We start from the raw sequence: 13262 nt of genomic DNA on the forward strand, positions 1-13262 counted from the left end.
GTACTAACTTCCCCCATTTTTTTTGCTCCTCACATCATTTGAAAGTCCTCTTATTTTTTTTAAACAACATAACTATTTTAAAATGTCAAGCTTGAGTTCTGCCATCATAGCTTATCTAATAAATTAATTGCTACATAAAGCCCCAAGACACAAATAAGGGGCAATTTGTAAACTCATTTTTTTTTTGCAATATTGCTACTTCAAAACCCGACCAAGTCAGCTTCTGAAATTTGAACTCACCAAGGAAAATTAATGTGCTAGGCAAGTGTAAAAAAATAAATCAAACCCCAAACATTTTGACAGCAGCTCATATTTTAGAAGAATCATCAGTGCAATTCTGAAATTCCCAAGAAAGCATATTCTGTCATTTTGGTACACCTATTTTACCCCTGTGTTGCAGGCAACAGCTTTTAAGTTCCCCAATTCATAAATGTAATTAAATAATTACATTAGTGCTAATTAACATGAAACTGCAGATTATTTAAGCGCAAAAAACACTATTCAACTTCTTAATTATTCTTGTTCACACAGCATTTCCTTTTGCTCAGGCGCCCTAGGTGCAAATAAAGCATCCCATCTGCTCGTAATTAGAACTAAATAATTTCAGAGAATGTAGCTTATCATTTTGACTGCACATTTGATTAAAAACAGTGTACAAGCAATATCCTGGCTTATTGGCGGAACAGCAGCCACACTCACAGGCCCATGTTCTTCTATCATTAAAGAAGATCGAAAACATTATCTGTTATTTCAGGGGGGAAAAAATACAACTTTTTAGTTCATTTCATACAGATGAAAGCGAATTACAGCAAATCACCTCTCCACTGAATAGCAGCCCCCACATAATGACTTTATTTGCTTAATCCCCAAATTAAACGCCGTTTCAAGCGAGGGCCCTGTGTTATTACTCTCATCATGTCGAGAACATTTTCCTGCCGAGACCAATTTGAATAAAACAAGGGGCCTTCCTTGAACTCAATCAAGGAGCCATAATGTGGTGGGTAATAGAGGTTGCTGATAGATTTGCAGGCAAAAGTGTTATACCTAATGATGGGATATGGATAATAGTCCTCCTGGAGGTCCTGATGCGATTCCAGTTGGCTGCCAGATGCTAAAAATCAAGAAGAGCATTGATCAGTGACAGGAAGCTGTAGTGGATTCATCTAGTCAAACTTCAGCTGTTTTTTCCACTGTACAGTTAAGCCAGGCATAAATTATATTAATTGATTTAATTACATACTTAAAACATCTTCCCCAATTAATTTAATTAGGTGGCTACATGATGCTACTGGCAGGGGAAGATTAGAGGCAGCTCACTTAATTAACAGAATATGAATGAAAAAAAAGAGAAAGCAAACATAAATGAAATTGTGAGCACTAATTAAAAGGCTGTCTACAAACTTAAATACTTTCTGATAAAGTGGTGACAGCAATGTAGACAAGAGAAGGATTTTTTTTCCCTAGCAAATTAAAGTGCCAGAAGGTATATATAGGGAGAAAAGGTAATGCAGTTAAAAACATTGATTTTCTGACAGACCTATCCCTGGTCAAAGTGAACAGACTTTTTCTATAGAAAAGTTGCAACAGATTTTGTAGCTGCAAAAGCATTAAATTGTTGATGAGGATTAAAATATGAGGCTTGAACAAATGGATGGTTAAAACAAGGGAAGAGGAAGGTGAGGGGAACAGAAACAGACACACTTATTGCGATCGCTCAAGCAAGAGATGTTTAGAGAAGGAAGTCTGCCATAACAGCTGGCAGCCTCATGCACCTTGGCTCGCTTGTGGAAATTCTCCAGGTGTCTTTCTCGTACTTCCTTCAGGATCTTTTTTATTCGGGCCTTATGACCATGTAGAAGCCAGTTGATGGCAATCACACCTGAAGCCCATTTCTGCTCTCGGAAAATAGAATATGCTTTTTTGGCCAGATAGCATCGCCATGTTGCTTGGATCTTGATAATAGCTTCCTCTATTCCCCCTTGCCCTTTGTATCTCCGGCCTGGCTGACTAATTAATTTGAGGATATAAGTTGGATTCTCTAATGCTGACAAGAGGTCTAATTTAGTAGGCCTACTGTTAAGTTCAAAGTCAGGAAGAAGTGCTACCAAATTTTTCCCTTTTATCTTGACTTCAGGTATTGCATAGTCCTTGAGAAATTTCTCTATGTGTTCCAAGAGAGAAAATATATTTCCCCAAGATAAACAAAAATGTTCTTTGAAAGCTATGAAATCTTCAGCCTCTGGATCTATTACGCCATTGTAAATAAAAAAATCATAATCCATAGGTGCTTTCTGAAGTGGATGAGGTGGTAACAACATGGGAGGCTGAGGAAAAAAAAGAAAGAGAACATTAAAACAGATTTAGAGTAATTGTAATCTCATCTAAATGAGTGGTCAAGATGCACTAGCACATTATCATTTACCACTCAGCTGTGGGAAGATATGGATCTGAAATGAATTCCTAGTATTGATTTAACATATATATGTCATAATGACAAAGTCTGGCTAGTATATATCATAAAACTCATTATAAGAAGAGGACCTTAGGGTTCACTCAAGGCGATTAACATTTTTATAGAAGAGTGCTAATTGCTCAGGGGAACTATATGAAATCAGATCATATATAAAATAAAGTGTTTGGATAACTTTGATATGGTCAGCTGACCCCGTAAGCTCAATGATTTAGCAGACCTGGTTTTACAACAGTGTTAACATTGCTTTCTCATTCATAACATGTCTACCAATCCTGAAAAAAAAAAAAAAGGTGAAACTTTTCTCTATAGAGACACCACAGTTACTTTAAATGTATTGATCAAGATCCTCTGGGCTTTCCTGAATCTCCAGAAGAAGTAAGTCCTATTTCTCCTATGAAATTTAAATTGACAAATTTAATTCCCATTTCCCTATCAATTTCTCTTAATATAAGGAGGTGATTTTTATAGGGGAACAATTTTTTTCATGTTATTATTTCTGCAGTTTCTACATTTCATGTTTCTTTTATTCTTGATGTAACCTGGGGGTCAGGCCTGGCACATTTATATCAAATTATTTTTAGTGATGAAATTCAATGCTGAATGTGTGTATGTAAGAGAGATGGAGCTGATGAGAGCCTGGAATGGTCCTCTCTCTGAGCTCTTTGAGCTCTCACCAAGCACTTCCCTCACACAGCATTGAGTAATCATTCCATCACACACATCTCTAATGCATATGTACCAGGCTAGATCCCTGGGTTGAGGCTTACATTCAGTTTTGAGCCTTCCCAGGTTGCATCCTTGAACTCTCAAAAGAAGGAAGCATTGTTTGGATGGTAAGGGCATGATTTAGTGATATCTGAAGGAAATGAAATGTTAATGAATCAACTAGTAAAGTTTCAACAACCACCACCAACAACAATAAAATGATAGAAGTTATACCATCCTCTATCACACGATAGAAGTTATTATATCTTGAACCAGGCAATCAAACAAGACAAGGTTTTGCTTTCCATTTGTCAGATTTCCATAAGTCAGATTTCTGTTAACAGTTTTCATTTTTTACCTTGCTTAGGAAATCAATGAACATGCCATTGCTGCTGATAGCATATCTGTCCCCATGATGTTAACATTTTTCAGATAAGGAACCTTTTTTTTTTAGTCTATTAAATTCTAAGGTTAAATTACCCTCTGCATTTCAAAGATATGCCATAAAGTTCCAAATGCACAATGCATTCAATATTTTTGCTAAATGTATACTGTGTATAGCACTGTGATAGAGACTGCTATATAATATTTTCTTTTTTCTTCAAATTTCAATAATAAGTAGACTTCGCAAATAAAAAGCTTATCAAAGAAAATAGTCTAATACAGATATTTACTCTACCCACAAAATACTAGCCAAAAGATATATTTGTATGCATATATGATATATATATTCTTTAAACTCCTCTTAATCGTTAAGTTTTTTTTCTAGTTCTATATAGTAGGATTAATTAGTATGATAATATGGGAAAAGTGCAAGAATTAGAAAAAAGAGATGGGTATTCAAAACCTCTTATTGATACTTATTAACTTGGAAACCATAAGCAAATCACTTTATCTCTCTGAGACTCGGTTCTTTCGTCTGTAAGATGGGAATGATAATACTTGAAACAGCGACTCTAAAGGATTACTGTTGGAGAAGTGACACTTACCTCTTAGCAAAGTGCCTGGCACATAGTAGGTGCTTCATAAATACTTATTGATTGCCTGACTTTACAAACCTTAAGGCATTATATATAAATACTGTATTCTTATGAAAGCTTCACTTAAATATGAACTATCACTAAGTTTAGGGGCTATAAATCATTTAAGAGAGGCATTTTAAAAAGAAGTTAGCACAGGGGTGGTTCATTTATAGTTGTTGCAAGTAGTAAGATTGATAGAAAACTGTTCATAAAAAGATAGTTAACCTTACTGATACACCAGGACATCAAGAGATTTCAAACTGTCTGGCAGGTTGAGAAAAATTCATTTATCTCACATCAATAGGAGTTATAGAAGCAATTCTTTCTTTAGCCAACATAGACATTGGCAGGAGAGGCTTTAGCTCCCAGGAGAAGGCAAGTGGCATGCATTCTGATGGAAAAGCCTGTGGCTATACTCAGCTTTGCTTCCAAGAACTGATGTCGATAAAGATGGAGGTGAGAATGCAGGGAAGAAAAACAATACTTCATCACAGGAAACCAGATACTCAAAATGATCACAGATGGATATAGTATAGAATTGGCGGGTTTCCCCATCTAAATGTTTGATCTGAACCACAAAATCCTTGAACCTTTCCAAGGCAAGAGCCTACAGATTAGGAAATTGGAGAAACTAGGGTACTGTACAGAGAAATTTTGCTGAATATATTCAATATTTCTTATCATGACGGAGATTCCTGCAGAGTGAAGACAGCACTCAATCTATCAAAATGGAATAGGCCCAAAAATCTGACATTCTGAAATGACAGAAATCTACTAGGGCCTCGTGGAGATGGTGCATCCTCAGGGAGTTGACTGGGCACTTCTACACACCTTTTAATGCTTCTTGATCTTATGGATACTTACACATCTCCTTCTTTGACTGCCAGGAAAAAAACTCGCCTCCAGGGGTTTTACAAAAATTAACAGTTGCTGTTTTAGAACAAAGGGGCTATACCTGAGCTTCTTCTTGGATGATGCTCCAGGAAAGACATGTTCTCAAAGGAAACAAACTCTTGGCCACCAGCAAGACCACTCAGGCACTGGAGAACTATGAGTCTCGAGTCAGCTAAAGCATAACTATAGTACATCTGTCACAGAGAATGCCACACACGGGAGCACTTTAGACTTAGAGCAAGGAAAGACATTCCTCTCAAGAGAAAGGCTTCCCAAATTAAAGCAGTGCATCAGCACTGCGAGATCCATTGGGCAGGTAAAGACAAAAACGCTTTTCAGACAGCTAGGAATAAGAGTCCTGATTAAAGGTCACACTGTGTTTGGGTTCTAGGTACACCTCTTTAATTCTTTCCATGCAATTTGTCACCATGAATGTGAGCTATTACTACGAACTCATCATCTACTGTTGCCTCTTTATATTGGTAGAGAGAATGCTTTCAGATAGGGAATAGGGTGCTATTGACCCAGCAGTAACTCGTAAAATATTAACTTGTTTTTTCCGGGTTGGTGATAGTTTTAAATTGAGCCATGCACGTTCCTTCCCTGGTCACTCTTACACTGACGCAGATACATTTGTGAGATGCTTGGTTGGGGTTACGCATGCCTTCTGCGGTTACTGAAGTGGAGTTTACTCTGTGTGAAGCTAATTGGCCCACACAGATCTTAAAATATGACCTTGGCCTTATTAGCGTGGGCCTTTAGCCAAATGAGTTAACCGGTCCTTGTACACTCTCCTTTGTTTCTAAAATGCAATCAATGTCTAAGAAACTTACCAGACTCAAACAAAATCCAGAATGGGGTAAAAAATAACCACCATGTAACTTAGGAGCATAGCAACAACAACTTGGGGAAACCACACTCATTTTAGTACTTAAAAGAGCCATGATTTCATTAGTGTGTATTCCCTCTATTAATGCAGACCACACCCTCTCTGTGTCTTAGAAGATAGCCTTTGGGAATTGCTATGGCTGAAAAATTCATTGCCTCAAGGGTAAGTCTGTCTGAATTTAGATGGCTGACCCCTGGATAATAGCTATATTGGATAATGGATATTATTGAGCATTTATTTAGTAGAAGGACCTACCAAAGCTTGTTCTCTTCTAGCATAGCCTTAAAGAACCCAGGTCTACTTCCATATCATGATGATTTTTCATCGTAAGAGATTTAATCAACAATTCAAGTCAAAAAACACTTATTAAAAACTAGGTACTGTACTAAATGTTGGGGATACAAAAAAAGTGGGGGGTAGCTAGGTGACGCAGTGGATAGAGCACCAGCCCTGAAGTCAGGAGAACCTGAATTCAAATCTGTACTCAGACACTTAATCCTTCTTAACTGTGTGATCTGGCAAAGTCACTTAATCCCAAATGCCTCAGGAAAAAAAAAAAAAAAAAAAGGCAAAAAAATTGTCCCTGTGCTGAAGGGGAAAAATATGCAAACAGCTATGAATAAACACGATAAATTGGAAAGGGAAAGTACTAAAATCAAGGTAGATGAGGCATTGACATATATATTTCTATATTAATAGAAACTACAAATAAGTAGTTGGAAGTTTACATTAAAATAGAGAATTTTTTTTTCAAATTAAAGATCGCTATTTGACTTCGATGTAACTTTTCTTAAGTGATTCTTCAACATATTAAAAAGGTATCCAATGTTGTAGGGGTTTTTTGGAGAAAAAAAAGCATATATTAGTACCAAAGACTGCTAGTATTTACATAAATATTTGGAAAGAATGAATTACTTGTTGGGCAGTGTTAGACAGGGTAGTATTGCAAGATAACATTGAGTAACAAAATTTTAGTACTGGAAAGTACCTGAAAGACTATCTAATTCAAAGTTTCTAAACCTGGCATCCATGAATAGGGTTTCTGATAGATTTGGGAGAGGAGGGAGTTTGAGAATTCAAATGGGGGAATCACATCTTTATTTTTACTAATTTATAATTGAATTTTTGCATTACATTCCAATTTTTAAAATAAATTTTTGTGAAGAGATAAATCCATAAGCTTTACCAGACCACCAAAGTGTTCAAGGCAAAAGAAGTTTTAAAACTGCAGATATAATCTGACCCCCTCATTTTACAGATAAGGAAATGAGATGATGTGACCTGCCCAAAGTCATAAAGTTAGGGAAGAGCTAACACTGGAATCAAATTTTTCTGGGGATAAATATTCCTTTTATACTATTCAAACTCACAAACATGTCTAGAAATACACCTCAGAAACCTTTTCATCCTGTAAGTTCACTTAAGTCCCTGAGGTCACGTGTTGAAAATTCCCTCCACTCTCTCTAAACCATTCTTGTCAGACTTTTATTTAAGGAGGGCATTAACTAGGCCATTCAAGTCTCAGTCCTCTCTAGGCCACACTCCAAACTCACTCCATCATTCCTTCCCCATTCCCTATTTTATAGAACTGTAATGGTACCTTTTTCTTGACTCTATCAATTTTTTACTCATATTTACTTTATCTTACACTTTTACATTTACTTCTGTGAAGGTATTAATGGAAGAAATACTGTATAATGAAAACATCTACCATAGAATTAGAATCAAGGAAATCTAGATTCTAGTCCTAGAGTTACTAAAGTATGATCCTGAGCAAACTGTCCTCACTGGAGGGATTTGATTTATATGTAACTTTCAGGTATAAATGTTTTGCCCTTTGAAGGAGCTTTGAAATTTGAAAAATAGCTTCCCCAAAATGGCAATGCTTCAAACTCCAAAGGTAGACATTTCCAAAGATAGTATTTCAGTTCTGAACCAAATTTGTGGAGAGATTTGTTTGTATGGCCTTTCAGACACCTGCCATTTTTAAAAAGCTTTTTATTTTCAAAACATATGCACAGATAGTTTTCAACATTCACCTTTGAAAAACTTGGTGCTCCAAATTTTTTTCTCTCTTACTTCCTCTACCATCTCTCCTAAATGGCAAGTAATCTAATATATCATAAACATGTGCAATTCTTCTATATGTATTTTGACAATTCTCATGCTGCACAAGAAAAATCAGATCAAAACGGGGGAAAAATGAGAAAGAAAACAAAATGCAAGCAAACAACAAAAAAGTGAAAATACTATGTTGTGATCCACACTCAGTCCCTACAGTCCTCTCTCTGGGTGCAGATGGCTCTCTCCATCACAAGACCATTAGAACTGGCCTGAATCACCTTGCTATTGAAAAAAGCCACATCCATCAGGATTGATCATCGTATAGTCTTGTTGTTGCCATGTATAATGATCTCCTGATTTTGCTCATTTAACTTTGCATCAGTTCATGTAAGTCTTTCTAATCCTCTCTGAAATCATCCTGTTGGTCATTTCTTACAGAACAATAAAATTCCATAACATTCATATAACATAATTTATTCAGCCAATTTCCAGTTGATGGGCATCCATTCAATTTCTAGTTCCTTGCCACTACAAAAAGGACTGCTACAAACATTTTGTGAGTTCTTTGCCCTTTTTTATGACCTCTTTGGATATAGGCCCAGTAGAGATACTCGTATCATAAAACTACTATTTTCTGCCTTAAGGGACAATTTCTCAAAGCTGTTGATTCTTCTGGAATTCTGGGAGCTGAGTATGAAAAAAATAGGCTTTGAAGTCACATGATCCAGAGTGTTATACTATTAATAATAGTACATTTTTCAGTGGAGACAAAATATGTACCCGAGTAGAAATATAAGAAAGAATTCTAGAGATGATTTGAAAAATGACCTTTAACTACCTCAGAAGCCATACAATTAGACTCTCATTCCCTATAATTGTGTTTCTGAATAACTACTAATTATCCATTTTACAAGTAGACTGTTTGCATAAGATTATTATTGATCAAATAGAAACAACATTCATCTAAAAACCAATGGGTTTTGTTGTTGTTCAATTGTGTCTAACTCTTTGTAGTCCCATGGACCATAGCACATCAATACCATCCTTGACAAAGATACTGTAGTGATTTGTCATTTCCTTCAACATATTAAGGAATAAATTTGCCCAGGGTCACACAGGTAGTATCTGAGATAGGATCTGAACTCACGACTTCCTAACTCTAGGCCCAGTACTCTACCTACTAAGCCACTTACCTGCCTCTGATGGGCTTTACTTTCAATCAAATATGATTTTTTTCCTAGAGAGAATTCTCAAATTGCCAAGGCATTGCTTTCAACTTTTCTATGATACTTCTATTTCTAAGAGAAAATGACCCCATTAAAGACTACTTGGATTATTTGGAAACATGGAGATTGATGGGTTGATTGTAAAAAAATTCCAATAGGATAGAGTGATGGGAAGTCTGGCTCAGTTTCCCCAAGAAAAGTGGATTTGGTGGTGACAAGATACCATTTCAATGAGCGCCAAATAAAAAATTTTTTTAGATGTTTTATGCATAGAATCAAGGATTTTAGAGCTGGAAGGGACATTATAGGTCATCTAATCCAATAATCGTATTTTAAAGATAAGAAAGTTAAAGCCAAATAAGTGAAATGACTTGTCTAAGATGCAGTAGTAGAGTTTATATTTAAAGATAGGTTTTATCATAAATCCAATAGTTTCTCTTTTACCTTAATGCAAGAAACTAAAGTAAAGCTACCATGTTATTGGTTACAATTCATTAGGGAGAGATTTGAATACACTTTGCCAGTTTATTACATAAATCCTTTTTTTTAAAAAAAATTTTATTTAATAATTATTTTATATTGACAGAATCCATGCCAGGATAATTTTATAAATCCTTAAGAATACTTTTAGGTACCCTTAAATTTCATGCTTATATTTTCTTGGGCCAGGTTTTTATAGGAATCATAGAGATCACCTAATTTAACCTATTCAAATTACAGATGAGGAAATAATAACAGATATTGAATGACTTGTCCAGGATTACACAGCTAGTAAGGGTTTAAGATTAGATTTGAACTCAGATTTTCTGATTTTATGCCTGGTACTCATTTTACTATGGCATCTAATGTCTAATAGACCAAGGCCCAGAAAAGCAAAGTAGTCTAAATTCTCTCTCTCTCATCCCAAGCACAAAGTATACTCAAATATATAGTTTGGGGGTTTTCGTGCACTAGTTGAAATTGTGACCCTTTAGATATAGGAATGTATATTCTATTTAACCCTGCACTCTTCTAAAAATGATTTTCAATTAAGTTAGATACAAGGAACTGGACAAAAATAGCAGAAGGTGATCATAGCCCCAAGTTGCTATAGCATATGGAGAGTCAGAATGACCTATTACTCACAGAAAATACATATTGGTAACTCACAGATGGATTCTATGCAGATCACCTCTGGAAAGCTATCACTAAAGGAATAACCTCAAGTAACCTCTCTAAAACATGAATTTTTATATTGAAATTGGTGACAGGAAGATCTTACACAGGAGAATCACTGTACTCAATACACTTCTTCACATGAAGAGTTTAACTTTGTCCTTTAAGGACATAATTAATATAGGTGATCACATGCTATAATAAATGGGTACTTGCACCATAATTTAAAGTGATCTCAATGAATAGTAAAAAAAAATTTGCCAATTAATTTTGTTGTAAATTTAAAATGTTTTACATCATAACAACATATATTTTATCACTTTACAATGCAATATTTTAGGAAGTACAATTGTTATCATCATAATTATACACATTTAATGGAAATTGAAACTCAGAGATAGCCTTTATCCTGGGGATAACTTGCTGTAATCTCTTTGCTACTTTTTTATTTAAATTTTTTGCATCAATATTTATTAGGGAAACTGGTTTATAATTTGCTTTCTCTTGTTTTGACCCTCTCTGATTTAGGTATCAGTATCATATCTGCGTCATAAAAGGAATTTGATAGGACTTCTTTCCCTCTATTTTCCCAAATAGTTTGGCATTACTCGTTCTTAAATATTTGGTAGGATTCACATGTAAATACAGCTGGCCCTGGAGATTTTTTCTTAAGAAGTTGATTAATAGCTCATTCAATTTCTTTTTCTAAAATGGGACTATTTCAGTAATTTATTTCCTCCTCTGTTAATCTGGGCTTTTGTAAGTTTTAAAAATGGCATACAGTTGGACAAAATAGCTTCTAATTATTGCCCTAATTTCTTCTTCATTGGTGGAAAGTTCACCCTTTTCATTTTTAATACTAAAACTTTGATTTTCTGCTTTTCTTTTTCTAATCAAACTAACTAAAGGTTTACCTCTTTTGTTGCTTTTTTCATAAAATCAACAGTTTTGTTTATTCAATAGTATTCTTGCTTTTAATTTTGTTAATCTCCCCTTTTATCTTCAGAATGTCAAATTTGGTATTGAATTGGGGGGGGTAATTTGTTCTTTGCTTAGCTATTTAAGTTGCATACCCCAATTCATTGATCTCTATCTATATTTTTTGCAAGTAAGCATCTAGAGATATAAAACTTCCCTTAAGAATTGCTTTGGCTACATCTCCTAAATTTCAGTATGTTGTTTCCTTATTATCATTCTCTTGAATGAAATTATAGATTGTTTCTATGATTTGTTGTTTTACCCACTCATTCTTTAGGATTTGATTATTTTGTTTCCAATTAATTTTTGGTCTATTTTCCCTGGTCCTTTATTACATGTAATTTTTATTGCATTATGATCTGAAAAAGATGCATTTATTATTTTTGTCTTTCTACATTTGATTTTGAGGGGTTTTTTTAAAATATGGTCAATTTTTGTGTAGGTTCCATGTACTGCTAAGAAAAAAACATATTCCTTTCTGTCTCCATTCAATTTTGCCAAAGGTCTAGCATACCTAACTTTTATAAAATTCTATTTGCCTCTTTAATTTCTTTCTTATTTTGTGATTCGACTTATCCAGTTCTGATAAAGCAAGGTTGAGATCCCCTGCTACTATATAATTTTGCTAATTCTTCTTGCAGCTCTCTAGGAATTTGGATGCTATACTATTTGGTGCTTATATATTTAGTATTGACATTATTTCATGTACCTTTTAGCAAAATGTATTTTCCTTATCTCTTTTAATTAGATTTATTTTTGCTTTTGCTTGATCTGAGATTAGGATTGCTACCCTGCTTTTTTTTTTTTTAACTTCAGCTGAAGCATAATTGATTCTGCTCCAGCATTTTACCTTTACTCTTTATGCATCATTCTGCTTTAAATGTGTTTTGTAAACAACATTATAGGATTTTGGCTTTTAATCCTAGTCTGCTATACATTTCTATTTTGTGGGAGAGTTCATCACATTCACAGCTAAAATTACTAACTCTGTATTTCCTGCCATCTTATTTTCCCCAAGTTATGCTTTTTTCTTTCCTTTCCCTCTTTCCTTCTTCTCCAGTGCTTTGCTTCTGAACACCACCTCCTTCAAACTGTCCTCCCCTTTAACAGCTCCTTCCCCCTTTCCTATCCTTTTCCCGCCCTTCCCCCTTCTGTTCTCCTTTCTATTAGCCTCCCCCTTTCCTTTTCCCTTTCTTCACCTACTTCCCTATAGAGTGAGACAAATTTCTCTATGAAATGAAATATGTCTTAATATTCTCTCTTTGATCTGATGAGATTAAAGGTCATACAATGCTCTTCTTTCCATCAATTGTAATAGGTCTTTTTTGCCTCTTCCCACATTTTATCTCCACTTTCTTCTTCCAGTACAATCCTTTTTCTACCTCTAGTTTCTTTTTTTAATATACCATCACAATAAAGTCAAATTAAACCTATACTCTCTAGTATACTCCTAACAGAGATACAATTCCCAAGAGTTAAACATATCCTCTTCCCATATTGGAATGTAAACTTTTAACTTTTAAAAGAAACATAGTTTTTTTTCCTTTCCTTTTTACCTTTTTATGCTTCTCTTGAGTTCTATATTTGAAGATCAAATTTTCTGTTCAGCTCTGTTCTTTTCCAAAAATAAATGTAATTCACCTATTACATTGAATGTTCATCTTTTTCCCTTAAAGATAATGCTAAATTTTGCTGGGTAGTTAGTTGATTCCTGGCTACAATCCAGGTTCCTTTGTCCTTCAGAATACCATATTCCAGGCCCTTTAATCCTTTAAAATGAAAGATGTTAGGTCCTGGGTAATCCTGATTATGGCTCCTCAATATTTGAATTGTTTCTTTCTGGCTGTTTGCAATAT

The 13262-nt window shown here is 34.8% G+C and overlaps 1 protein-coding gene across 1 annotated transcript in view; it reads right to left on the reverse strand.

The window, feature by feature from the left end:
- Positions 1-13262, reverse strand: part of IQCH (IQ motif containing H) — a 295121-nt gene that overhangs the window by 132852 nt on the left and 149007 nt on the right. Inside the window, exons 9-10 of the mRNA XM_051980800.1 lie at positions 1773-2324; positions 1045-1111 (exon numbers count right to left, since the gene is read on the reverse strand). Coding sequence (XP_051836760.1) covers positions 1045-1111; positions 1773-2324 — 619 coding nt within the window. The remainder of the gene's footprint in view (positions 1-1044; positions 1112-1772; positions 2325-13262) is intronic.

Source organism: Antechinus flavipes, chromosome 2 (genome assembly GCF_016432865.1).
Source record: "Antechinus flavipes isolate AdamAnt ecotype Samford, QLD, Australia chromosome 2, AdamAnt_v2, whole genome shotgun sequence".
NCBI lineage: Eukaryota > Metazoa > Chordata > Mammalia > Dasyuromorphia > Dasyuridae > Antechinus > Antechinus flavipes.